This window comes from Chiloscyllium punctatum, chromosome 11 (assembly GCF_047496795.1).
Source record: "Chiloscyllium punctatum isolate Juve2018m chromosome 11, sChiPun1.3, whole genome shotgun sequence".
Classification (NCBI taxonomy): domain Eukaryota; kingdom Metazoa; phylum Chordata; class Chondrichthyes; order Orectolobiformes; family Hemiscylliidae; genus Chiloscyllium; species Chiloscyllium punctatum.
In genome coordinates this window covers 1,964,260-1,991,831 of record NC_092749.1, presented here as the reverse complement: position 1 = coordinate 1,991,831, position 27,572 = coordinate 1,964,260, and the positions used below count along the sequence as shown (strand labels likewise).

Below are 27,572 nucleotides of genomic sequence, written 5' to 3'. Positions count from 1 at the left end.
TGTTGGAATATTGCGTGCAATTCTGGTCTCCTTCCTATCAGAAAGATGTTGTGAATCTTGAAAGGGTTCAGAAAAGATTTGCAAGGACGTTGCCAGGGTTGGAGGATTTGAGCTGTAGGGAGAGGCTGAACAGGCTGGGGTTGTTTTCCCTGGAGCGTCGGAGACTGAGGGGTGACCTTCTGGAGGTTTACAAAATTATGTGGGGTATGGATAGGATAAATAGGCAAAGTCTTTTCGCTGGGGTGGGGGAGTCTGGAACTAGAGGGCATAGGTTTAAGGTGAGAAGGGAAAGATATAAAAGAGACCTAGGGGCAACTTCTTCACACAGAGAGTGGTACGTGTCCGGATGAAGGGCTTTTGCCCGAAACATCAATTTTCCTGCTCCTCGGATGCTGCCTGACCTGCTGTGCTTTTCTAGCACCACTCTAACCTAGAATCTGGTTTCCAGCATCTGCAGCCCTTTTTTTTACCTAGTGACACGTGTATGGAATGAGCTGCCAGAGGAAGTGGTGGAGGCTGGTACAATTACAACATTTTAGAGGCATTTGCTTGGGTATATGAATAGGAATGGTTGGATGGATATGGGCCGGATGTTGGCGGTGGGACTAGATTGGGTTATCTGGTCGGTATGGACGATTTGGATTGAAGGGTCTGTTTCCATGCTGTACATCTCTATGACTCTATTTAGACTTGACACATTAGCTTGCTCACTCCAGGGATGCTGTCTGACCCACTATGATTTAGCACTTTTTATTTTCAACTCACCACCATCTCAGTGGCAACTGAGGACAAGCAATAAATATTGGCTCAGCCAATAAAACCCATGAGTGAATTAAAATCCAGTAATCTTGTAAATATTTTGTTTAACCTCCTTGCTTTATGCTCTGCGCTCTGTCCATAAAGTCAAAGTATCCTATGTGCTTTTTAAACAGCCTTCTGAATCTGCCTTGCCACTTTGAAAGATTTGTATCCATACAACTCCAGATTTCTCTGATCCTGTTATTATTTTAGAACATAGAACATAGAAAGGTACAGCCCAGAACAGGCCCTTAGGCCCACGATGTTGTGCCGAGATTTAATCCTAATGTAAAATATAGTAACAACCTACACACCCCTCAACTCACTGCGATCCTTGTGCATGTCCAGCAGTTGCTTAAATGTCCCCAATGATTCTGCTTCCACCACCACCGCTGGTAACGCATTCCATGCATTCACAACTCTCTGCATAAAGAAGCTTCCTCTGACGTCTCCTTTATACCTTCCTCCTAATATCTTCAAACTATGACTTCTCGTACCAGTCAATCCTGCCCTGGGGAAAAGTCTCTGGCTATTGGCTCTATCTATTCCTCTCATTACCTTGTACATCTTGATCAGGTCTCCTCTCTCCCCGCTTCTCTCCAGAGAGAAAAGTTCGAGCTTACTCAATCTTTCTTCGTAAGGCAAGCCCTCCAGTCCAGGCAGCATCCTGGTAAACCTTCTTTGCACCCTCTCCAAAGCCTCCATATCTTTCCTATAGGAGGGCGGCCAGAACTGGACACAATATTCCAAGGAGAAAGTGAGGACTGCAGATGCTGGAGATCAGAGCTTAAAAATGTATTGCTGGAAAAGCACAGCAGGTCAGACAGCATCAAAGGAACAGGAGAATCGATGTTTTGGGCATAAGCCCTTCTTCCTGAAGAAGGGCTTATGTCCGAAACGACGATCCTCCTGTTCCTTTGATGCTGCCTGACCTGCTGTGCTTTTGCAGCAATACATTTTTAAACAATATTCCAGGTGTGGTCTCACCAGGGTTTTGTTGAGCTGCAACAAAACCTCGCGGCTCTTAAACTCAATGTCCCATTAGTGAAAGACAAAACACATTCTGCTTTCTTAACAATCCCATCCACTTGGATGGCAACTTTGAGGGATCTATGTACTTGAACACCAAGATCCCTCTATTCCTCCACACTGCCAAGAATCCTGTCTTTAATCCTATATTCAGCATTCGGGTTTGACCTTCCAAAATGCATCAACTCACATTTATCCAGGTTGAACTCCACCTGCCATTTCTCAGCCCAGCTCTGCATCCTGTCTATGTCACGCTGCAGCCTGCAATAGCCCTCGATACTATCAATGGCACCTCCAACCTTTGTGTCATCGGCAAATTTACTAACCCACCCCTCAACATCCTCATCCAAGTCATTTATAAAAACTACAAAGAGCAGAGGCCCAAGAACAGAAACCTGCGGGACCCCACTCAACACTGACCTTCAGGCAGAATACTTTCCATCTACAACCACTCTCTACCTTCTGTCAGCTAGCCAATTCTGAGTTCAGATAGCCAAATCTCCCTGTATCCCATACTTCCTGACTTTATGAATGAGCATACCATGGGGAACCTTATCAAATGCCTTGCTGAAGTCCATATGCACTACATCCACTGCTCGACATTTGTCGACCTGTCTTGACACCTCCTCAAAGAACTCAATAAGATTTGTGAGGCATGACCTGTCCCTCACAAAGCCATGCTGACTGCCTTTAATCACATTATGAACATAGAACATAGAACATAGAAAAATACAGCGCAGTACTGGCCCTTTGGCCCTTGATGTTGCGCCGATCCAAGCCCACCTAACCTACACTAGCCCACTATCCTCCATATGGTAAAAACAATGACTGCAGATGCTGAAAATCAAATACTGGATTAGTGGTGCTGGAAGAGCACAGCAGTTCAGGCAGCATCCAACGAGCAGCGAAATCAACGTTTCGGGCAAAAGCCCTTCATCAGGAACGTTGATTTCGCTGCTCGTTGGATGCTGCCTGAACTGCTGTGCTCTTCCAGCACCACTAATCCACTATCCTCCATATGCCTATCCAATGCCCGTTTAAATGCCCATAAAGAGGGAGAGTCCACCACTGCTACTGGCAGGGCATTCCATAAACTCACGACTCGCTGAGTGAAGAAAGAATGCTTTGCCAAATAGTCATAAATCCTATCCCTCAGAATTCTTTCCAAAACTTTGGTGACCACAGACGTAAGACTGACTGGTCTGTAATTGTCAGGGATTTCCCTATTACCCTTCTTGAAAAGAGAAACAACATTCGCTTCCTTCCAATCCTCTCGTACAACTCCTGTGGAGAGTGAGGAGGCAAATATCCTCACCAGCAGCTTAGTATCCTCCTTTCTCACTTTCTGGAGCAGCCTCGGATAAATCTGGTCTGGCCCTGGGGACTTATCAATCTTAATATTTTCCAAAATTTCTTGCACATCAACTTCATCAATCTTGATCTGGTCAAGCCTGTTTCCCTGCTCCTCTCAGTTTTCATTTACAACAAGGTCTCTTTCCTTGATGAAAACTGAAACAAAAATCTCATTTAGGGCTTCCCCTATCTGCTCAGACTCCACGCACACGTTCCCTAAACTATTCCTGATTGGCCCAACCTTTTCCCTGATCATTCTCTTATTCCTCACGTATGAGTAAAATGCCTTTGGCTTCTCCCTAATCCTTCTTGCCAAGCCTTTATTGTGCCCCATCCTGACCCTCCTAAGTCCATTTCTGAGCTCCTTTCTAGTAAGCCTGTAATCCTCTAAAGCTGTGCTTGATCCTTGCTTCCTCCACCTTACGTAAGCTGCCTTCTTCCTTTTGAAGAAAAGCTCCTCTGTTCTCGTCATCCAAGGCTCCTTAATCTTACCCCTTCTTGCCTGTCTCAGAGGAACAAATTTTTGCATCACTCACAACTGCACCTTAAACATTCTCCACACATCTTTTGTGCCCTTTCTGTGGAACAATTGCTCCCAATCTGTGCTTCCCAACTCCTGTCTGATAGCGTCATAGTTTCCTTTTCCCCAATTAAATATCCTCCCTCGGTAACTGCTCCTTTCCCTCTCCAACGCTATGATAAATGTGAGGCAGTTGTGGTCACTGTCACCAAAGTGTTCTCCCACCGCGAGATCTGTTACCTGTCCTGGCTCATTGCCGAGCACCAAATTCAAAATGGCCTCTCCCCTCATCGGCCTGTTGACATACTGAGTAAGGAAACCCTCCTGAACACACCTGACAAAAACGGCTCCAACCAAACCATCTGCACTAACGACGTTCCAGGCGATATTGGGAAAGTTGAAATCACCCATAACAACAACCCTGCTACTTTTGCATTTTTCCAGAATCTGCCCACCTATGAGATCTTCAATCTCTCTACTGCTATTAGGTGGTCTGTAGAAAACCCCCAGTGCGGTGGCTGTTCCCTTGCTGTTCCTAACTTCCACCCATACTGACTCAGTAGGCAAACCTTCCTTAACAACCTTCATTTCTGTAGCTGTGATGCACTCTCTGATTAGCAATGCTGCACCCCCTCCTCTTTTTCCACCCTCCCTGTTCTTTCTCAACGTTCTAAACCCTGGAACATATATTCCTGATGAAGGGCTTTTGCCCGAAACGTCGATCTTCCTGCTCCTCAGATGCTGCCTGAACTGCTGTGCTTTTCCAGAATCTGGAATCTGGTTTCCAGCATCTGTAGTCCTTGGTTTTACCCTGGAACATCAAGCCCATTTTGTTCATTGTTCTTTCTTCACAAACTCATCACATAAGACCAGTGATCATAATATGATTGAATTTACTCTGCAATTTGAGAGGGAGAAGACAGAACCAGTGGTAACAGTATTACAGATGAATAAAGGCAACTATAGAGGCATGAGGGATGAACTGGCTAGAATTCACTGGGAGAGGAGCTCAGCAGGAACAGCAATGGCAGGAGTTTCTGAGAGTAATTCAGGCGAGACAGCAGAGCTTCATCCCGGCTGGAGTGGAGCGGGGATGGTTGTTGGACTAGGGACTGGTGCGGGCAGTCAGCACCTTCGAGCCCGCTCAGACCAAGCGTGGAAGCCCTCTGCACTGATCTACAAAAGACTGTAATATTTATCCTTTTAATGTTATTTCTTATTTTTCTAACTTATAATATGATTAATTGTAAGATAATGTAACTTTTTGTTCCTTTATTTATCTACTTTTTCTAAACTTTGTATCTAGGTACTCTGTACCTAAGATGACACTGTGTCGTGTCGCATTGTAAACTTTTCACTGTACTCATGTACTTGAGTACACATGACAAAAAACTTAATTATTCTAATTCATATGTTCCACATGACACATTTTCTAGTGGCAAAACCAGTTGTAGCATCTGTTTGAAGTCCAGTTGAACTTCAGTCAGTCAGTGCTTTTGCATGGTTACATCATTAATCCCATATACCACACAGTCTCTCAGCATCTCATTATGGGTTAAACTAAGTTTACTTGCCTCTGCCAGTTGTCTTAACCTCATCAAAAATCCCAAAATAGATTCCCCTGGTTCTCGAACGGTGGAGTAAAACTGATGAGTATCCCAGTCTTCAACAGCAGGATCAAACGAGTCATGCTTTCTGCATAATGGCATGATGTCAGAAATGCTTACTCCAATTCAAAGACGATTGTTGCAAGCAAATTTCTTCAGGAGCATATTTTTTTCTCTCATCACCACTGAAATAAATCCACAGAGGTCAGTATCCCGTCATCAAGTCACCCTTTATTTACACGTGCATAGTATTTGATACTGGTCTGATTTCCTCAGAACCAACTCTCAGAGTGAACAGAACCTCTAACACTCCTGTTTATATCTGTCAGTCAGGGCTCCTTATTGGAGCAGGTTAATAGCCCCAGTCAGGCCTAACTTGTATTCCATGAGGTCCACCTAGCTGACCACGTTATAATCACTACAAGAACTGGTTATAACCTTTCAAACATTTCCTGGGTAACTATCCAGGTAAGTGAGCCAGGATCCTTGAAAGTCTCTGGCCATTGCTCAGTGTTAGAGACTTTTTCAGGGAGTTCCAGACTAAGGATAATTGCCACGTGAAAGTTTAAACTTCCTCAGCTTGTAGTCAGTGTGTGGGACTTCCATGGGGTCCTGACATGCATTTTTGAGATCTCTGAATATCTATAGAATGAAAGAGCTGGATTGATGAGAATTAACAGATAGTGAGTTGTAAGGGAAATGGAAACAAAGTTAAGCTGGTGGAGCAGACACAGGTCTTAGAATTTCAGCAGGCAGGCCAATCAAATCATCAAGTGTGGTGCTGGAAAAGCACAGCCGGTCAGGCAGCATTGAGGAACAGGACAGTTGATGTTTCAAACATAAGCTATTCATCAGGAATGAGGAAGAGCTTCAATCACCACATTCCTTATGAAGGACATATGCCCGAAACATTAACTCTCCTCTCTTCGGATGCTGCCTGACTGGCTGTGCTTTTCCAACACCACACTAATTGAGTCTGATCTCCAGCATCTGCAGTCCTCACATTCTCCCAATCAAATCATCAGCTCAATTTCTCCTGGCTGTTAAAAATTAAACAGAACATTGGATACAGAAAAGTTTGGAGGAACACAATTCTTGAACAGGTATGGAGATGGCTGTATGGTTATTGGAGAATGGAAAAGATTGACAAAGTTAACATTTTAGGTCAATGACCTTTTATCAGACTGGGAAAAGTTAAAAACACAATACATTTTACACAGATGAAAAGCAGAGGGAGGAAGCAAAGATGTGTACAGAGGATGTATAAATGACAGAATAGCTGTTCTCCAAAATCAAAAATAGGAGAAAAACAAAATTAAAACCAAAACATGCAAAGAAAGAGGATGGGACAGAGATCATTGTCTAAAACTGTTGAAATCAACCTTAAGTACAGAGCATGACAAAGTGAAATATGAAGTCCTGTTCCTCAAGCTTGTGTTGAACTTCAATGGAGCAGTGCAGGAAGCCAAGGCTAGAAAGGTGAACAAGGTGAAAAATTAAAATGGCAGGCCACCAGAAACTCAGGCCATTTTTGTCGATTGAATGAATGTGTTGCAGCCAACCAATCTTCATTTGGTCTGCACTACAGTAAACCTCATACTGAACAAGAAAAACAATTTACTAGACTGAAAGAAGCAAACATAAATCCTCCTCTGGGCAGATCTTCATTTATCCCATTACCTACCAGTATTGGAGAAAGGCAGTATGACGGCTATCTGGTTTCAAGGAATTAAATAATTGAATTGCCAAATAGACTGAAAGATTTTTCTCATCTAAACATGTCCATCTGTACAATGGATATATATGAATGTGTATGTGAAGCACCTTTATGCACACTGATTGCATATGGGTGTGCATATGCATTATCTGTGTTCAGTGGGCACACTTCCATAGTGTTATGATATGTACATGTACATGAATTTGCTGTGTATGTGCACCTGCAAGAGCTGTATACCATCAATACTGTTCGTCAGGATTCCAGGAAATCTGAGATTGTGAACACTTCCTTTTGATTCAATATTGATTTGTATTCAGACTTTAGAGGAAGTGAGAGTACAGCTGAATGAATAACACTTCTTCAAAAACTTCAGCATAGACAACAGCTTTCCATCATTAATGTACAATAAAAATATAGTTGCAAAGAATGAGGAGAACAGTGAAGGGTTGCTGGTGGAAGTCTAGCACTTGCCAAATTCTACTTGGTACATCCAGTTAAGTTCAAAGGTAGCCTGCAAATGCATCTGTAATATTTTTGTCAGCATTACACACATAATTAGAGATCAATTCACAATAATTAATGTCAAAAATGTAGATTAATCCACAACATTACTGAAGACTGGTACATTTTTGCCTTCACAGAATAACAGAAAATAGAAACACAAGATAAGCTTGACCTGTGAGCGGGGATTCCTGTTTGAAGTGGTTGATACAGCGTGCAGCATCAAGCAGTACCAAAGGTGTTCCAAACAAAGACCACAGTGATTTTGTACAGGAGCTGCTGGAATTTCTCAGATGACCAATGCAAGTGAGCTGTCCTAAATAATTCTGCATCAACAACAGATAGGAAGACATAGGATTTGTCCCTCCACACCCCAATTCTACTCACCCCTTCGGGTTAGTGATTGTGAGATGATAGTCTGGTCATTCCACACCTTTTGTCTACACTGATTCATGGAGGCCACAGTCTAATAGAGAGAACAAGAAACTGAAACACGAAGAGAGTAACAGATTGGAAAAGATTATCCAACATTGTTTGTTAGGTAGATTTGCCAGTATATTTAAACAGGCATAGAGTCTACTACATTCCTCAATCAATAAGAGCGCTGTGGGCCAAGTGAAATTGGTTAAGGTCATAATCAACATTCTTAGATTGGGCCTAAAGTTTAATGTCTGAGAAGCAAATGTTGGGTCTGTTGTTATCTTGTGATCATCAATTGATGTTAATTGCATTAAAAGACATTTCTTCTTCAAATTTCACCAATCATAATGCTCAGCAGCAGCCAGATCATACACTTCCACAGGAAGCCCTAAACTGCAGTAAAACTTGTCTATGATCTCAGGCAAGCATATGCAAGGCAATGAAAGATAATGTCTTCAAAACAAAGCATTACTAAGCTGTAAAAATGATGTTTGATATACTAGTACCAGTAGAAACAATAGCTGTGTGTGACTGCTAACATTCTGCAAGGAATGGTTGAAAGGATGCACTAATACAATTTCTGCTGCTAGGTCAATCCCATGTGCAAATGACACTGGATGAGAAACCAGAACCTCTGCAATTCAATGAAGGTTTGTGTTGGACCGTATTGTGCTGCTGCTAGTAGACACAAAGATCTGGGAACTTCATCTCGTAAACTGGCACTGAACGAGACTGCATCTGGCCATAACCAGCTGTGATGGTGCCTGATGGACTGGGAGGTGGTCTAGAAATAAAGAGAAATTTAGAAAAGACAAATTGAGTGAATAGAGCAACAGCTGTTCTCTAATTATATAGGTCATAATGTAAACCAGCAGAGTTCATAGAGTTACAGAGTCATACAGTACAGAAACAGACCCTTTGATAAGGTATCCGGTATACAGCTATACCTTATAGAAAGATAAAAAGTAAATCTACAGGTTGCGTACAAAGGAAATAGGAATATGGTATGTTGCCAGGGAATGAACATTGAAGTGCTCAGTTTAAACAACATCAGAGACAATTAAACCTGTTTATATAGAGGAAATATAATGCACTTGGGACTTTACAAGAAAAATACCTCTTTTAATTGGAAACAAAATAGAATTGTCTGAATTAAGGAGCAAGAGATCACTGTATTTCTGCCCAGGCAAGCCCATGTGACCTGGCTATTACAGGAAAAGAAAACCAGCCATTGAAAATCAGGTGGCAGTTCTCAGACCTTGACACAGAAAGAGGTATAGTGCTTTTTGGAGACACATATGGACAACATAAAGAAATCAAAGCTGTTGGAAGAAGCAGCAGCTCTTCCTCTGAAGAGTTCTGTATGAACAACCAGTGAAGGCAAGCTTGCAGTATTCAGCAGTACAGAACCCTTGAGCAATTTCTGAATTAGCACAAAAAGAAAAAGGAGCATATTAGACTGTTACATTTCAAAAATGAATTGAGCATGTGATGGATTGTTATATGGTGTAAAAGGAAATCTTTACAAACTGCCAAATCAAAGATAATGAACATATAATCTTCACAATCAGAAATATGCACAATGTTCGAGCATTTTCCCATGGTAACCAGTGAAAATGTTAGTGAAAGCTGGACCTATGCCATGATAGGATCCTGTGTCAACACACTCTATTTGGGTATATCTAGTGTCACTAAAGGTGGAGTCAACTGTGTGAGTTGCTAACGTCATAGGTTCAATGCATACAGCTTCAGAAAATGATGGTACATCTAGTTTGCTGCGTCTACTGCAAGTCCACCTTCATAGAACATAGAACATAGAACAATACAGCACAGAACAGGCCCTTCGGCCCACGATGTTGTGCCGAACTTCTATCCTAGATTAAGCACCCATCCATGTACCTATCCAAATGCTGCTTAAAGGTCGCCAATGAATCTGACTCTACCACTCCCACGGGCAGCGCATTCCATGCCCCCACCACTCTCTGGGTGAAGAACCCACCCCTGACATCTCCCCTATACCTTCCACCCTTCACCTTAAATTTATGTCCCCTTGTAACACTCTGTTGTACCCGGGGAAAAAGTTTCTGACTGTCTACTCTATCTATTCCTCTGATCATCTTATAAACCTCTATCAAGTCACCCCTCATCCTTCGCCGTTCCAACGAGAAAAGGCCGAGAACTCTCAACCTATCCTCGTATGACCTACTCTCCATTCCAGGCAACATCCTGGTAAATCTTCTCTGCACCCTCTCCAAAGCTTCCACATCTTTCCTAAAGTGAGGCGACCAGAACTGCACACAGTACTCCAAATGTGGCCTAACCAAAGTCCTGTACAGCTGCAACATCACCTCACGACTCTTGAATTCAATCCCTCTGCTAATGAACGATAATACTCCATAGGCCTTCTTACAAACTCTATCCACCTGAGTGGCAACCTTCAAAGATCTATGTACATAGACCCCAAGATCCCTCTGTTCCTCCACCTGACCAAGAACCCTACCATTAACCCTGTATTCCGCATTCTTATTTGTTCTTCCAAAATGGACAACTTCACACTTGGCAGGGTTGAACTCCATCTGCCACTCCTCAGCCCAGCTCTGCATCATATCTAAGTCCTTCTGCAGCCGACAACAGCCCTCCTCACTGTCCACAACTCCACCTATCTTCACTGGTCAACACATTGAGACTAACTGTCTCCCTGATATTGACTGGCCTTATAATTATCCTGTCATTAATGCCATAGCCATTTGCTCATCTTGCAAGCTTTATTGAAAATTAAAGCATATTAAAGCTATTCTGTGTTGATGATATAATTATTGCTGTCTATTGCATTAAACACACAGCTGGGACACAGTCTGCCACTTTTTGATCTGAAATAGGTCTGAACTACTTCAAATTACCCCGGAAATGCAAAGTATTTCAAAATTCTGAATATCTAGTTAAGCAGACATATTTACAGGGCTCACAGGATACCATGGCCATCCAAAAAGACCCTCTGCCTACTGCACAATTCATCAATATTGCATATGAATCACGGTGCGGCTATGATGCTACACTGTATATCCCAATGACTGTTTGACTGAATCCAACAGCATGTGCCTCTGGTTGTCTGTAATAGGACTCAACCAGCCTGCACACACAAAATCTAAAGCAAACCAACTACTGCCAGATGTGATTCCAGAATTGGACAACAACTTATGAACAGCCCCAAGTGTGCTGAAACTACACTAACAACTATTTAAAGTCATCCAAAAAAGTTCATAACATGCTCATTTATCCTTTGTAAGAACAGTATATATTTACACACAGGGAAATTTTCTCAGCAAAAATAAATATTTTCAACCACTGCCCCTTTTTTGAATTGTTCTGGAGCTTCTGGATCTTATACATCTGCACTATTTTCTCCAGGGCGAAACCTCAGTCAACCAGACTCAGCTTCCCAACTAATGAGCACCCCTTTTCCCCATAAAACAAATAATTGCAATGTCAAATTTGGCATTCTTGCATTTGTCTCAACAAATGAAGACCAAACACTTAGGCTTCATATTTCTTTCTTCAGAAATACTTATTATTCAGCCTGGTGAGGCAGGGAACAATCAGCCCAATGGAAGCTTGCAGTGCCTTGAGATTTAATCTTATATTTCTATCCATCTACTAGGAGCATGGCGCAAAGTAAAATGTGTTGATTGGGATATTTCGATTGAGGTAATTAGTTAATATAAAGGTGCTTTTAAAAAAAATTATGTACTCATTGTGTGTTTAGTAACATTTGATCTATGTTGGGATTTTTATTTGTTAGTTATCATAATATGTGAAAAATAAATGTAAAATATTATCCTTTGGAAGGTTCTGGTAGTCATTGGGAAATTCATACCGCTTTTAAAAAAAGTAAAATTCTATGTTTCTAAGTCATTGGTTTCTATGTGGTTTGTTACAAAAGGGTCTGAGGCTTATGGTGAAAAGATGAATGAGTAAGATTTAGGGATAGGTTGAGAGACTGAGTATGTGGAATTGAGGGATTAATGGCAGAAAGTGGGTAGGTATAGCTGACAGTGGTCAGGTGGCAGTGAGGGATATGGAGAAAATTAGAGGTGGGAATGGGTGAGATGAGGAGAATGCATGCAGGAGGAGATGTTATTCAAACCTCATCCATATTGCAAATGACATTCTAAGTTACTCTGAAGACTCCACATAATCTTTGGACCAGAGTGGACAAAGACAGAAGTCACATGACACCAGGTTATAGTCCAACATGCTTATTTGAAATCACAAGCTTTCTGAGCGCTGCTCCTTCATCAGGTGAAGACGAGGGAAGCGCCTCCACCTTCCACTTTACCTGCCAAAGGAGCAGCTCTCCAAAAGGCCATAAGATCATAAGACATAGGAGTGGAAGTAAGGCCATTCGGCCCGTCGAGTCCACTCCGCCATTCAATCATGGCTGATGGGCATTTCAACTCCACTTACCCGCATTCTCCCTGTAGCCCTGAATTCCTTGTGACATCAAGAATTTATCAATCTCTGCCTTGAAAACATTTAGCGTCCCAGCCTCCACTGCACTCCGCGGCAATGAATTCCACAGGCCCACCACTCTCTGGCTGAAGAAATGTCTCCGCATTTCTGTTCTGAATTTACCCCCTCTAATTCTAAGGCTGTGTAAGGCTTGTGAATTCAATAAAACATGTTGGACTTCTGACTTTGTTTAGATAATTTTTGGGATTACTATCATTCCTCAGCTTTCTTGATGTGTCTGCATCCTTTGACTTGATTGATGATACCTGGGATTTCGACGTTGTGGCCATTTTGGAGACATAGGTAGAGAAGGGACAGGAATGGTTATTGCAGGTTCTGGGATTTAGATGTTTCAGTAAGAACAGAGAAAATGGTTGGGGGGGGGGGGGAGTGTGGCATTGTCGGTCAAAGACATAATTACTGTTACAGACAGGATGTTTGAGGACTTGGTCTATTGAGGTATGTGGGCTGAGATTAGAAACAGGAAAGGAGAGGTCACCTTGCTGGGGTTTTCTATAGGCCCCCGAACAGTTCCAGAGATGTACAGGAATGGATAGCAAAGATAATCCTCAATAGGAGAGAGAGTGACAGGGTAGTTGTTATGGAAGACTTTAACTTTCCAGATATTGACTGAGAATGCTATAGTTCAGTTTTTGTCCAATAAAGGCGAGGCCACGTTAGATTTGGTACTGGGTAATAAACCCGGCCAGGTGTTAGGCTTGGAGGTAGATGAGCACTTTGGCATAGTGACCACAACTTCATTATGTTTACTTTAGTGATGGAAAGGGATAGGTATATACCACAGGCCACGAGTTGCAGTTGGGGAAAAGGCAATTACGATGCAATTAGGCAAGAGTTACGATGGGGAAGAGAACTGCATGGGATGGGCACAATAGAAATGTGAAAATTATTCAAGAACCAGCTACTGTGAGTCTTTGATTAGTAAGTACCAATCAGGCAGGAAGGAAGCTGTTGAGCCCGGGAGCCGTGGTTTACTAAGGAAGTTGAATCTCTTGTCAAGAGGAAGAAGAAGGCTTAAGTTAGGATGAGATGTGATGGCTCAGTTCAGGCATTTGAGAGGTACAAGTTAGCCAGGAAAGACATAAAGACAGGATGGGACATGAGAAGTTGTTGGTGATAGGGTCAAGGAAACCCCAAGGCTTTCTATCCGTATATCGGGAATAAAAGAATGACTAGATTAAGATTAGGGCCAATCAAGCATAGTAGTGGGAGGTTGTGCGTGGAGTCAGAGGAGACAGGGGAAGCGCTAAATGAATATTTTTCGTCAGTATCCACACTGGAAAAAGACAATGTTGTCGAGGGGAATATGGAGATACAGGTGACGAGAATAGATGGGATTGAGGTTCACAAGGAGGATGTGTTAGCAATTCTGAGAAGTATGAAAATAGGTAAGTCCCCTGGATAGGATGGGATTTATCCTTGGATTCTCTGAAAAGTCAGGGAGGAGATTGCCGAGCCTTTGGCTTTGGTCTTTATATTATCATTGTCAACAGGAATAGTGCCAGGAGACTGGAGGATAGCTTGCCTTTGGTATGCTTGCCTTTATTGGTCAGTCCATTGACTATAGGAGTTGGGAGGTCTTAGATAATTGGAGCTATTTCTGGAGAAGGAAGGACCTCTACAAACTGGATGGTCTTTACATGATTCAGAGGAGTACCTGGGGGGAAATTTGCTAATGCGCTTTGGGACAGTTTAAACTAATGCAGCAGGGGGATGGGAATCTGAATTGTAGTTCTAGTGTAGGAGGTTGAGGGTAGTGAGGTCAGGGAAGGTTTACAAGGTCATGAGAGGGCACCAGCAATCAGGATGTTGGTGTGAAATGTGTGTACTTCAATGCCAGGAGCACCTGGAATAAGGTGGGTGAACTTGCAGCCTGGGTTGGTATCTGAGATTTCGATGTTGTGGCCATTTCAGAGACATGGCTAGAGGAGGGACAGGAATGGTTGCTGCAGATTCCGGGATTCAGGTATTTCAGCAAGAACAGAGAAAAGGGTAAACAGTGTGTGTATGTGTGTGTAGTGGTGGGGGGGAGGGGGCGGGGGGAAGGGGCTGTGGTGTGGCATTGTTAATCAAGGGTAGTATTCCAGTAGCTGAGATAACGTTTGAGGACTCATCCACTGAGGTACTTTGGGCTGAGGTTAGAAACAGAAAAGGAGAGGTCACCCTGTTGGGAGTTTTCATTCAGCCTCTGAATTGTTCTAGGGATGTAGAGGATGGGATAGCAAAGATGATTCTCAATAGGAGCGATAGTAACAGAGTAGTTTTTATGGGGGACTTTAACTTCCACAGTACTGCCTGGGAGAAAGATAGTTCAAGTAGTTTAGATGGGTCAGTTTTTGTTCAATGTGTGAAGGAGTGTTTTCTGACAAGGTATGTAGCCAGGGCAACAAAGGGAGATGCCATTTTGGATTTGGTACTGGGGAATGAACCCGGTCAGGTGTTAGATTTGGAGGCAGGTGAGTAATTTGGTGATAGTGACCACAATTCGGTTATGTTTACAATAGCAATGGGCAGAGATAGGTATATACCGCAGGGAAAGAGGTGTAACTGGGGGAAAGGCAATTATGATGTGATTTGGCAAAATTTAGGATGCATAGGATGGGGCAAGAAACTACAGGGGATAGACACACTTGAAATGTGGAGCTTATTCAAGGAACAGATACTGCGGGTCCTTGATAAGTATATACCCATCAGGCAGGGAGGAAATTGTCGAGAGAGGGAGCCATGGTTTACTAAAGAAGTTGAAGCTCTTGTCAAGTGGAAGAAGAAGGCTTATGTGAGGGTGAGGCGTGAGGGCTCAGTTAGGGGGCTTGAGAGTTAGACGTCAGCCAGAAAAGATCTAAAGAGAGGGCTAAGAAGAGCCAAGAGGGGACATGAGAAGTTGTTGGCCGATAGGATTAAAGAAAATCCTAAGGCCTTCTATAGGTATATCAGGAATAAAAGAATGACTAGAGTAAGACTAGGGCCAATCAAAGATTGTAGTGGGAAGTTGTGTATGGAATCTGAGGACAAAGGGGGAGCACTTAATTAATATTTTTCGTCAGTATTCACATTGGAAAGGGCAATGTTAGTGAGAATATGGAGATACAGGCTACTAGAATAGATGGGATTATGGTTGACAAATAAGAGGTTTTAGCAATTTTGGAAGATCTGAAAACAGATAAGACCCCTGGACTGAATGGAATTTATCCTCAGATTCTCTGGGAAGCCAGGGAGGAGATTGCCTAGTCTTTGGCTTTGATCTTTATGTCATCATTGTAGACAGGAGTAGTGCCAGAAGACTGGAGGATAGCAAATGTTGTTCCCTTGTTTAAGAAGGGGAGTCGAGACAACCAGGTAATAATAGACCAGTGAGCCTTACTTCGTTGTGGGTAAGGTGTTGGAAAAGGTTATAAGAGATAGGATTTATAATCATCTGGAAAGGAATAATTTGATTAGGGGTAGTCAACATGGTTTTGTGAAGGGTAGGTCGTGCCTCACTAACCTTACTGAGTTCTTCAAGAAGGTGTCAAAACAGATGAATGAAGGTAAAGTGGTTGATGTGGTGTATATGGATTTCAGTACGGTGTTTGATAAGGTTCCACATGGTAAGCTATTGTGCAAAATATGGAATACCAAGATACAATACCTCACATTTATCTGGATTGAACTCCATTTGTAATTTTTCATCTCATTCACCCATTTGATGAAGATTCCTTTGTAAACTTAGAAATCCTCCTTCACTGGCTATTATGCCACCAACTTTGGTTTCATCCACTAATTTACTAACCATGCCTTCTATATTCTCATCCAAATCATTTATTTAAATGACAGAATAAAAGAGGACTCAGAACCGATCCTTGGTGATAGGTCTCCAGTCCAAAAAGTAACCCTCCATTATTACACTCTGTCTCCTGCCATTCAACCAATTATGTACCCAACTGGTAAACTCACCCTGAATCCCATGTGACCTAAGTTTACTAATTGGTCTACCATGACAAAGGCTTTATTAAAATCCAAATAAACAACTTCTAATGTACTGCCATTATGAATCTTTTTGGTACCTTCCTCAAAAAAACTCAATCAGGTTTGTGAGAAACGATTTTCCTTGAACAAAACCACTTTGACTATCCCTAATCAATTTTTGCCTCTCTAATTGTGCATAATTCACATTGTGCATATCCTTTATAATAATCTCTAACAATTCACCCACAGCTGAAGTCAGACTCACAGGTCTATAGTTCCCCGTTTCTTCTTACAACTTTTTTGAAACAAATCCATCCAGTTGTAAGCTCAGAGTCAATGGCTTCGCTTCCTGCTCCCACTAGTATTTTCTGTGATGTACCCTTTCTACTTCTCACTTAAATACTAGTTTTTGGCAGCAGTGTCCAAAAAAAATGGGTCAGCTTCCAGATATCCGTTGATGACGCCAAATTCTATGTTGTCGTCACCTCTCTCGCTCCTTCCACTGTAAGTGAACTAACTTGTCTGCCATTCAAAATTGAACGAGCAGAAATTTCCAGCATGGAAAAATGAAGCATTTGTTCATATTTTATGAATTATGAATTTCCTTTTGAATTCTGCTTTCATGACTAACTAACAACTGAAGACTTAAATTTTGATGTCTGAGAGAACATAGGGTGCCTGGTTTGAGTCAATTAGAACTGTGTACATGGCTTGGTTGTCTGTATGTTGAGATTTGCTGGTTTGTGATCAAAATTGATGAGTTAATCTTTGTATTAACAAGCAGATAACAAGATCACAACAGCAACACAGGAAGATTCCTGGCTACAGGGAATAAAACAAACAGATTCAGAGAAGTTTTGTTGCACACATTTGAAGGAAACATAAGTAGAATAAGAATCATGAACCATCTGTAGCCACTACAGTTAGTGGGAGGTAGGAGCCATCTGAGCTAGGTTGCTGGTTACCTTTATTATTATGCACAATTTTTATTGATTCATAAGTTATGCTGATACCACTGTATCAAATCCTCAGACAGATTATATTGTCTGACTCCTGAATCTCTTTAATCAACATGTTTTTGATGTTGTTGAGAAGATGGTTTGGCAATTGAGAGACAAGATTGAGAAGGTAGGTAGGTGAGACTGGGTGATATGGCAGATGGAAGTGGCAGATGAAATACAATGTGTGAAAGTATGAGGTTATGCACTTTGGTAGCAAGAATAGATGCATAAATTATTTTCTAGAAGAGGAAAGCACAATTCAGAAATCAGAAGCACAAAGGGACTTAGGAATCCTTATTCAGGATTCTCTTAAGGTTAACATGCAGGTTACGTTGGTAGTTAGGAAGGTAAATGCAATACTAGTATTTATTTCAAGAGGGTACAATAGCAGAGATGCACTGCTGAGGATGTGTAAGGCTCTGGTCAGACTGTGAGAAAGTGAGGACTGCAGATGCTGGAGATCAGAGCTGAAAAATGTGTTGCTGGAAAAGCGCAGCAGGTCAGGCAGCATCCAAGGAGCAGGAGAATCAACGTTTCGGGCATGAGCCCTTATTCAGGAATGAGGAAAGTTTGTCCAGCAGGCTAAGATAAAAGGTAGGGAGGAGGGACTTGGGGGAGGGGAGTTGGAAATGCAATAGGTGGAAGGAGGTTAAGGTGAGGGTGATAGGCCGGAGTGGGGGTGGGGGGCGGAGAGGTCAGGAAGAAGATTGCAGGTTAGGAAGGTGGTGCTGAGTTCGAGGGTTGGGACTGAGACAGGGTGGGGGGGAGGGAAATGAGGAAACTGGAGAAATCTTGAGCTCATCCCTTGTGGTTGGAGGGTTCCTAGGCAGAAGATGAGGCGCTCTTCCTCCAGGCGTCATGTTGCCATGGTCTGGCGATGGAGGAGGCCAAGGACCTGCATGTCCTTGGCAGAGCGGGAGGGGGTGTTAAAGTGTTCAGCCACCGGGCGATTAGGTTGGTTGGTGTGGGTGTCCCAGAGGTGTTCTCTGAAACGTTCCGCAAGTAGGTGGCCTGTGTCCCTAATGTACATTGGGGAGACAGGCCGCCTACTTGTGGAACGTTTCAGAGAACACGTCTGGGACACCCGCACAAACCAACACAACCGCCCCGTGGCTGAACACTTTAACACCCCCTCTCACTCCGCCAAGGACATGCAGGTCCTTGGCCTCCTCCATTGCCAGACCATGGCAACACGCGCCTGGAGGAGGAGCGCCTCATCTTCCGCCTAGGTTTCTCCTGCCCCTTGGATGCTGCCTGACCTGCTGCGCTTTTCCAGCAACACATTTTTCAGCTCTGGTCAGACTGTATTTGGAATATTGTGAGCAGTTTTGGGCCCCGTATCTAAGAGTGGATTTGCTGGCCTTGGAGGGGTTCCAGAGGTTGTTTATAAGAATGACCGCAGGTATGAAGGGCTTGTCATAACAGGAGCAGTCAAGGACACTGGTTTTGTACTTAATGGAGTTTAGAAGGAATAGAGGGAATCTCACTGAAATTTTCAAAATACTGAGAGACCTATATAGATTAGACATGGACTGCTTCCACCAGTAGAAGAGGCTAGAACTCTCAGGCACAGCATCAGAGTAAAGGGACACTCTTTAGAACTGAGATGAGGGGGAATTTCTTCAGCCAGATAGTGGTGAATTTGTGGAACTGTCTGCTGCAGGAGGCTGTGGAGGTTAAGTTATTGAGTGTATTTAGGACAGAGATGGATATGTTCTTTGATTAGAGTCACAATTAGAGTGGAGCTAGAAATGCACAGCAGGTCAGGCAGCATCCGAGGAGCAAGGAAATTGATATTTCGGGCAGGAGCCCTTCATCAGGAATGAGGTTGCAAGCCTCAGGGGTGGGGAGATAAATTGGAGGGGGTGGGGCTGGGGAGAAGGTAGCTGGGAGTGCAATAGGTGGATGGAGGAAGGGGTAAAGGTGATAGGTTGGAGACGAGGGTGGAATGGATAGGTGGGAAGGAAGATTGAAAGGTGGGACAGATCATGAGGATGGTGCTGAGCTGGAATTTTGGAACTGGGATAAGGTGGAGGGAGCGGAAATGAGGAAACTAGTGAAGTCCACATTGATGCCCTGGGGTTGAAGAGTTCTGAGGTGGAAGATGAGGTGTTCTTCCTCCAGGCGTCAGGTGGTGAGGGAGCGGCGGTGCAGGAGGCCCAGAACCTGCATGTTCTCGGCAGAGTGGGAGGTGGAGTTGAAATGTTCGGCCACGGGGTGGTGGGGTTGATTGGTGCGGGTGTCCCGGAAGTGTTCCCTGAAGCGGTCTGCAAGAAGGCGTCCAGTCTCCCCAGTGTAGAGGAGACCGCATTGGGAGCAACGGATATAATAAATGACATTGGTGGATGTGCAGGTGAAATTTTGATGGATGTGGAAGGCTCCTTTGGGGCCTTGGATGGAGGTGAGGGGGGGAGGTGTGGGCGCAGGATTTGCAATTCCTGCAGTGGCAGAGGAAGGTGTCAGGACGGGAGGGTGGGAAGCTCCTGTGGATTGAAGAGTGAAGCTTTAGCTCAGGAGTCTTTGACAAAGAGGTTGAGTGAAGTGATTACGCCACAGTTGAAGAGGGTGAAGACATGACTGCCCAGCTGGTTCAGTGTGCTACATGCTTGATGTGGGAGGTCAACAACTCTGGTGTGTCTGGCTTGTATAAGTGTGGAAAGTGTGTGCACGTTCAGCTACTGACAGAGCATACTGCAGCACTGAAGAAAGAACTCGAGGACCTTAGGCTCATCCGAGAGAATGAGATCTTTCTGGACAGGACCTTCAGCGAGGTTATTACACCGACCATACCAGAAGAGAGCAGACGATGAGGAAGGCAGAGAGGAGATAGGTGCAAGAGACCCCAGGGGAAGTACCTGTCAGGAACAAGTTGAACCTTTTGGAAACAGTAGAGACAGATGACACTGCCAGTCCGTGAAGCGGCCAGATCTGTCAATCAAAAATTGGCGTGGAGACAGAGCGGAAGAGTCGGACATCGCACAGAGCCGTGGTAATAGGGGACTCCATAGTGAGAGGAACTGACCGGGATTTTTGTGGCAGCAGGTGGGACTTAAGGATGGTGTGTTGCCTTCCTGGTGCCAGGGTTAAAGACATCACAGACAGAGTGCAGGACATCCTCAAGGACGAAGGTGAAGGGCCAGAGGTGGTGGTACATGTCGGCACAAATGATGTTGGGAAGAAGAGGAGGAACATACTACAGCGGGACTTCGGAGAACTAGGAAGAATGCTGAAAAGCAGGACATCCAAGGTGTTTATCTCCGGTTTGCTTCCAGTTCCTCGGGCTGGTGAGGCCAGAAACAGGGAGATAATGGACTTGAACGTGTGGTTGGGGAACTGCTACAGGAAGCAAGGATTTAAATTCTTGTATCACTGGGGTATGTTTTGTGGTAAGCATAAATTCTACAAGAGAGACGGTTTGCACCTTAATAGGTTGGGGACCAGTATTCTGGCAGGCAGGTTTGCTACTGCAACACAGCTGCATTTAAACTAAGTAGTGGGGGGAGGGGACAGACTGGATGTTTAAGAAGGAAATTGAAGGGAAAGTTAGAAAAAGAGAAATCAAGAAAGACAACTGTATCAATGAGGCAGAAAACTCAAAAAGGGATCATGCTGTAAGGTTGAGTGAAATAGGAGTTGATGGGAAGGGTGAGGGCAGTAACAAATTATAAATACTATATATGAATGCACGAAGCATCAGAAATAAGATGGATGAGCTTGAGGCTCTTTTGGAAATTGGCAGATACGATATTGTGGGGATAACTGAGACATGGCTTCAAGTGGACAGGGCCTGGGAAATGAATATTCAAAGCTACATGTGCTATCGTAAGGACAGACTGATGGGCAGAGGGGGTGGGGTGGCCATGTTGGTAAGGGATAATATTCAGTCCCTTGCGTGGGGGGATCTAGAATCAGGGGATGTAGAGTCAGTATGTATAGAGCTGAGAAATTCTAAGGGTAAAAAGACCATCTTGGGAGTTATCTACAGGCCCTCCAACAGTAGTATGGATGTTGGATGTAAGTTGAATCAGGAGCTGAAATTGGCCTGTCGCAAAGATGATACTACAGTTGTTATGGGGGATTTCAACATACAGGTAGACTGGGAGAATCAGGATGGTATTGGACCTCAAGAAAGAGACTTTGTGGAGTTCCTCCGAGATGGATTCTTAGAACAGCTGGTGCTGGAGCCGACCAGGGAGAAGGCAATTCTGGATCTGGTGTTGTGCAACGAACCAGAATTGATCAGGGACCTCGAAGTAAAGGAGCCATTGGGAAGTAGTGACCATAATACAATAAGCTTCAATCTGCAATTTGAGAAGGAGAGGGTACAATCGGAAGTGACAATATTTCAGTTGAATAAAGGGAACTATGGAGCTATGGGGGAGGAGCTGGACAAAGTTCAGGGATGACAGTGGAGGAGCAATGGCTGATATTTCTGTGTATAATGCAGAAGATGCAGGATCAGTTCATTCCAAAAAGGAAGAAAGATCCTAGGAGGAGGCATGGGTGGCCGTGGCTGACGAGGGAAGTTAAGAAACATATAAAGTTAAAAGAGAAAAAGCATAAATAGCAAAGATAAGTGGGAAAACGGAGCACTGGGAAGCTTTTACGCAGAGAAAAAATGAGGTACGTAGGTAAACTGGCCAAAAATATAAAGGAGGATAGTAAAAGCTTTTTTTAGGTATGTGAAAGGCAAAAAAATGGTTAAGACTAAAATTGGGCCCTTGAAGACAGAAACAGGGGAATATATTACGGGGAACAAAGAAATGGCAGAAGACTTGAATTGGTACTTTAGATCTGTGTTCACTGGGGAAGACACGAGCAATCTCCCTGAGGTAATAGTGGCTGAAGGACCTGAACTGAAGGGAATTTATATTTGCCAGGAATTGGTGTTGGAGAGACTGTTAGGTCTGAAGGTTGATAAGTCCCCGGGACCTGATGGTCTACATCCCAGGGTACTGAAGGAGGTGGCTCGAGAAATCGTGGATGTGTTGGTGATTATTTTCCAGAGTTCGATAGATTCGGGATCAGTTCCTGCGGATTGGAGGGTGGGTAATGTTGTACCACTTTTTAAGAAAGGTGGGAGAGAGAAAGCAGGAAATTATAGACCAGTTAGTCTGACCTCAATGGTGGGAAAGATGCTGGAGTCTATTATAAAGCTTGAAATTATGACACATCTGGATAGTAGTAAAAGAATAGGTCAGAGACAGCATGGATTTATGAAGAGGAAATCATGCTTGACTAATCTTCTGGAATTTTTTTGAGGATGTAACTCTGAAGATGGACGAGGGGGATCCAGTAGATGTAGTGTACCTGGACTTTCAGAAAGCTTTTGACAAAGTCCCACATAAGAGGTTAGTGAGCAAATTTAGGGTGCATAGTATTGGGGGCAAAGTACTAACTTGGATTGAAAGTTGGTTGGCTGATAGGAAACAAAGAGTAGTGATAAACGGCTCCCTTTTGGAATGGCAGGCAGTGACCAGTGGGGTAATGCAGGGATCAGTGCTGGGACTGCAGCTTTTTACAATATATATTAATGATATAGAAGATGGTATTAGTAATAACATTAGTAAATTTGCTGATGATACTAAGCTGGGTGGCAGGGTGAAATGTGAGGAGGATGTTAGGAGATTACAGGGTTAATCTCCTGATCCCTGGACAGGTTAGGTGAGTGGTCAGATGCATGGCAGATGTAATTTAATGTGGATAAATGTATGGTTATCCACTTTGGTGGCAAGAACAGGAAGGCAGATTACTACTTAAATGGAATCAATTTAGGTAAAGGGGCAGTACAAAGAGATCTGGGTGTTCTTGTACACCAGTCAATGAAGGTAAGCATGCAGGTTACAGCAGATAGTGAAGAAGGCTAATAGCATGCTGGCCTTCATAACAAGAGGGATTGGGTATAGAAGCAAAGAGGTTCTTCTGCAGCTGTACAGGGCCCTGGTGTGACCACACCCGGAGTACTGTGTGCAGTTCTGGTCTCCAAATTTGAAGAAAGACTTTCTGGCTATTGAGGGAGTGCAGCATAGGTTCATGAGGTCAATTCCTGGAATGGTGGAACTACCTTACGCTGAAAGACTGGAGCGACTGGGCTTGTATACCCTTGAGTTTAGAAGACTGAGAGGGGATCTGATTGAGACATATAAGATTATTAAAGGATTGGACACTCTGGAGGCAAGAAACATGTTTCCGCTGATAGGTGAGTGCCGAACCAGAGGACACAGCTTAAAAATACGGGGTAGACCATTTAGGACAGAGATGAGGAGAAACTTCTTCACCCAGAGAGTGGTGGCTGTGTGGAATGCTCTGCTCCAGAGGGCAGTGGAGGCCCAGTCTTTGGATTCATTTAAGAAAGAGTTGGATTGAGCTCTCAAGGATAGTGGAATCAAGGATTATGGAGATAAGGCAGGAACAGGATACTGATTAAGGATGATCAGCCATGATCATATTGAATGGTGGTGCAGGCTCGAAGGGCAGAATGGCCTACTCCTGCACCTATTGTCTATTGTTTATTGCCTATTGTTGGGGGGGTGTGGACCTGACCAGGTAATCACGGATGGAACAGTCGTTGCGAAAAGCGGATAGGAGTGGGGAGGGAAATATATCTCTGGTGGTGGGGTTCGTTTGAAGGTGGCGGAAATATCGGCTGATGATGTGATTTATGCGGAGGTTGGTGGGATGGAAGGTGAGGACCAGAGGAGTTCTGTCCTTGTTATGGTTGGAGGGATAGGGGCAGAGGTAGGGATAGGGAGGTTTGTGGGCAGAGGTGCGGGATGTAGATGAGATGCATTGGAGGGTATCTTCAACAACGTGGGAGGGGAAATTATGGTCTTTAAAGAAGGAGGCCATCTGGTATTTTCTATATGGAACTGGTCCTCCTGGGAGCAGATACGGCAGAGGTGGAGGAATTGGGAATATGGGATAGCATTTTTGCAGGAGGTAGGGTGGGAAGAGGTGTCATCCAGGTAGCTGTGGGAGTCAGTGGGTTTGTAAAAAATGTTGGCATTGAGTCGGTCACTGTTAATGGAGATGGAGAGGTCTAGGAAGGGGCGGGAGGTGTCACAGATGATCCATGTGAATTTAAGGTCGGGGTGGAATGTGTTGGTGAAGTTGATGAACTGCTCAACCTCCTCTTGGGAGCACGAGGTGGTACCGATGCAGTCATCAATGTAGCGGAGGAAAAGGTGGGGAGTGGTGCTGGTGTAACTACGGAAGATGGACTGTTCTATGTAGCCGACAAAGAGACAGGCATAGCTGGGGCCCATACGGGTGCGCATGGCTATCCCTTTCGTCTGAAGGAAGTGGGAGGATTCGAAAGAGAAATTGTTGAGGATAAGGATCAGTTCATTCAAATGAATGAGAGTATCAGTGGAAGGGTGCTGGTGGGGACGTCGGGAGAGGAGGAAATGGAGGGCTTGGAAGCCCTGGTCATGGCAGATGGAGGTGTAGAGGGATTGGATGTCCATGGTGCAGATGAGGCATTGGGGGCGGGGGAAACGGAAGTTTTGGAGGAGTTGGAGGGCGTGGATGGTGTCCCAAACGTATGTGGGGAGTTCCTGAACTAGGGGAGATAGGACAGTCTGGAGGAAGATTGAGACATTGGGTCAGCTGGGGCAGTTAGGCTTGTGGATCTTGGGACGGAGATAGAATCGGGCGGTGCAGGATTCCTGAACTATGAGGTGCCTGATCTGCTGTTCATTTCCAGCACCGCTCTAATCTTGACTCTCATTTCCAGCATCTGCAGTCCTCACTTTCGCCTAGGTTCTTTGATTAGTAAGGGGATCAAGGATTACAGGAGAAGGCTAGGGTGTGGAGTTGAGAAAAATATCAGCAATGATCAAATGATGGGGCAGATTCGATGGGCCAAACGGCCTAATTCCACTCCTAAATCTTATGGATATATGGAGAAGGTGGATAGATAACATTGAGGGAAAAAGGAATGAAGAAGAAAAGGAATGAAAACATGTACAATATTCATATTGCTGCACTCTGCAAATGCAGCCTTTGTTGTTTTGTGGTTAATTGCAGCAGAAACTATTCAAATATCAAACTTTGATGAGCTGTAAAACAGTTCTGATGCTATAAAGTAGGACAGTGAAAACTCCCTGCTCATCTTTGAATACCAGCATAGGATCTTGGGTGCTACTTATCTGGTTTACATCCTATTCAAAATGTAGCATATATGACCCTGATGCTCTTCCGCCACATTGCACTGGAGCAATCAGTCTCAATTATGTGCTCAAGTTGAATATAATCAAGGATGCAACCACTCAAATCCATTAATTTCAATTAAATCTACCCATTCCTGTCATGTTCCACTGAATGCATTCACATATGGACTGTTATCAACTTAAATTCCAGTTCTTTCGACACTTCTGTGAGAGAAACTTCTCTTTGTATTTATCGCTTCTAACTTTTGCAAACAATTATTTAAGTCATTTTTCACTAAAGATTAGATCTCAAATGATTCAATCCTTATACCCCTTTTCTCATCTTGAAGCATTCTTTCCTTCTCTCACTTCGTTTCTCTTCACTTACTTAAACAGTTTCAATAACTTGTTTTCTCATCCATTAATATGATGGTTATGACCCTAGACCATGAATCCAGAGAATTCAATTCAAATCTAATCAGGAGACTTTGTGAATTTGATTTTAGTTTCAGTCATACAGTTTAGAAACAGACCCTTTGGTCCACCATATCCATGCTAACCAACAAAGATCAAATTACATTAATCCCTTTTACCTATATTTAGTCCATAGCCTACTATGCCCTGGTATTTTAAGTGCTCATCCAGATACTTCTTAGATGTTGTGAGAGTACCTGTTTTAATCACCCTCTCAGACAGTGTTTTCCATTTATTTACCACCCTCTGGGTGATTTCTTTTTTCGCAAATCAAACTCAGCCCAATGAATCTCTCCTCATGACTGAGACTTTTCATTCTAAGCAACATGCTGGTGAATGTCCTTTGTTTCCTCTCCAGGGCAACACATCCTTCTGATAGCATGGTGAACCAGAACGTCACATAGTATTCCATCTCTGACCGAACCAATATACTATAACGTTGTAACAAGACTTCCTTGTTCCTACAGTCTACACCCTGGCTGATGAAGTCAAGCATCCCGTATGCCTTCTTTACCACCCTGTATACCTGCGCTGTCACATTCAGGAATCTATGGACCAGTACACTTTGTTCCTCAGTATTCTTTAGAGAAGTATCACCTGTTGTGTAAATCCTTCCCTTGTTCGACCTCCCAAAATGCATCACCTCACACTTATCAGGATTAAATTCCATCTGCCATTGTTTTGCCCAATTTACCAGCTGATCAATATCAGACTATAGCTCAAACCCATCCTCTCTACTGTCAGTAGCAAAGCCAAGTTTTGTGTCTTCTGCAAAGTTACTAATTATACCGTCTACATTCACATCCAAGTTTTTAATGTATATAACAAACAAAAAGTGTCCCAGCACCAATCACTGTGGTACACTGCTAGTCACAGGCTTCCAATCACAAAAAGATCCCTCCACTATCACGTTTTCAACTTCCAAGCCAATTTTGGATCCAGGTTGCCAATTGCCTTGGATTTCATAGCTCCTACTTTGTCATAGAACCCCTATAGTGTGGAAGCAGGCCATCCGGCCCAGTGAGTCCACATCAACCCTCTCAGCAGTATCAGACCCACCCTATCCTCATAAAACTGCATTTCCCATAACTAACTCACCTAACCTGCACATCCCTTGACACTACAGGGCAGTTTAGCAGAGCCAATCCTGCACATTTTTGGATGGCAGGAGGAAACCCACACAAACACGGGGAGAATGTGCAAACTCCACACAGACAGTTGCCCGAGGGTGGAATTGAACCCAGGTCCCTGGCGCTGTGAGGCAGCAGTGCTAACCACTGAGCCACTGTGCTGCCCAAATCTTTCCTAATCAAGGATAGCAAACTGGTTTCACTAAAAGTAGCCACAAAACTATTGATACTTCAAGTTGATAGGCATTTAAAATGGATAAAATGAATCCAATGATACTGAAAGAAGAGAGAACAGAAATTGCAGGGGCATTGGCCATTACCTTTCAATGTTGCCTGAATTCAGGGGTGGTGCTGAAAGATTGGAGAATTGCAAAAAGATTGTAAATATCAATCCAGC

The 27,572-nt window shown here is 43.6% G+C and overlaps 1 protein-coding gene across 3 annotated transcripts in view; it reads right to left on the bottom strand.

Moving 5' to 3' along the window:
* Positions 1-7,313: 7,313 nt before the first annotated feature.
* Positions 7,314-27,572, bottom strand: part of LOC140482671 (protein EFR3 homolog B-like) — a 207,068-nt gene continuing 186,809 nt past the window's right edge. For all 3 annotated transcript variants that reach the window (XM_072580177.1, XM_072580178.1, XM_072580179.1), the window contains exon 23: positions 7,314-8,729. In XM_072580177.1, the coding sequence (XP_072436278.1) occupies positions 8,624-8,729 (106 nt within the window). In that variant the 3' untranslated portion in view covers positions 7,314-8,623. The remainder of the gene's footprint in view (positions 8,730-27,572) is intronic.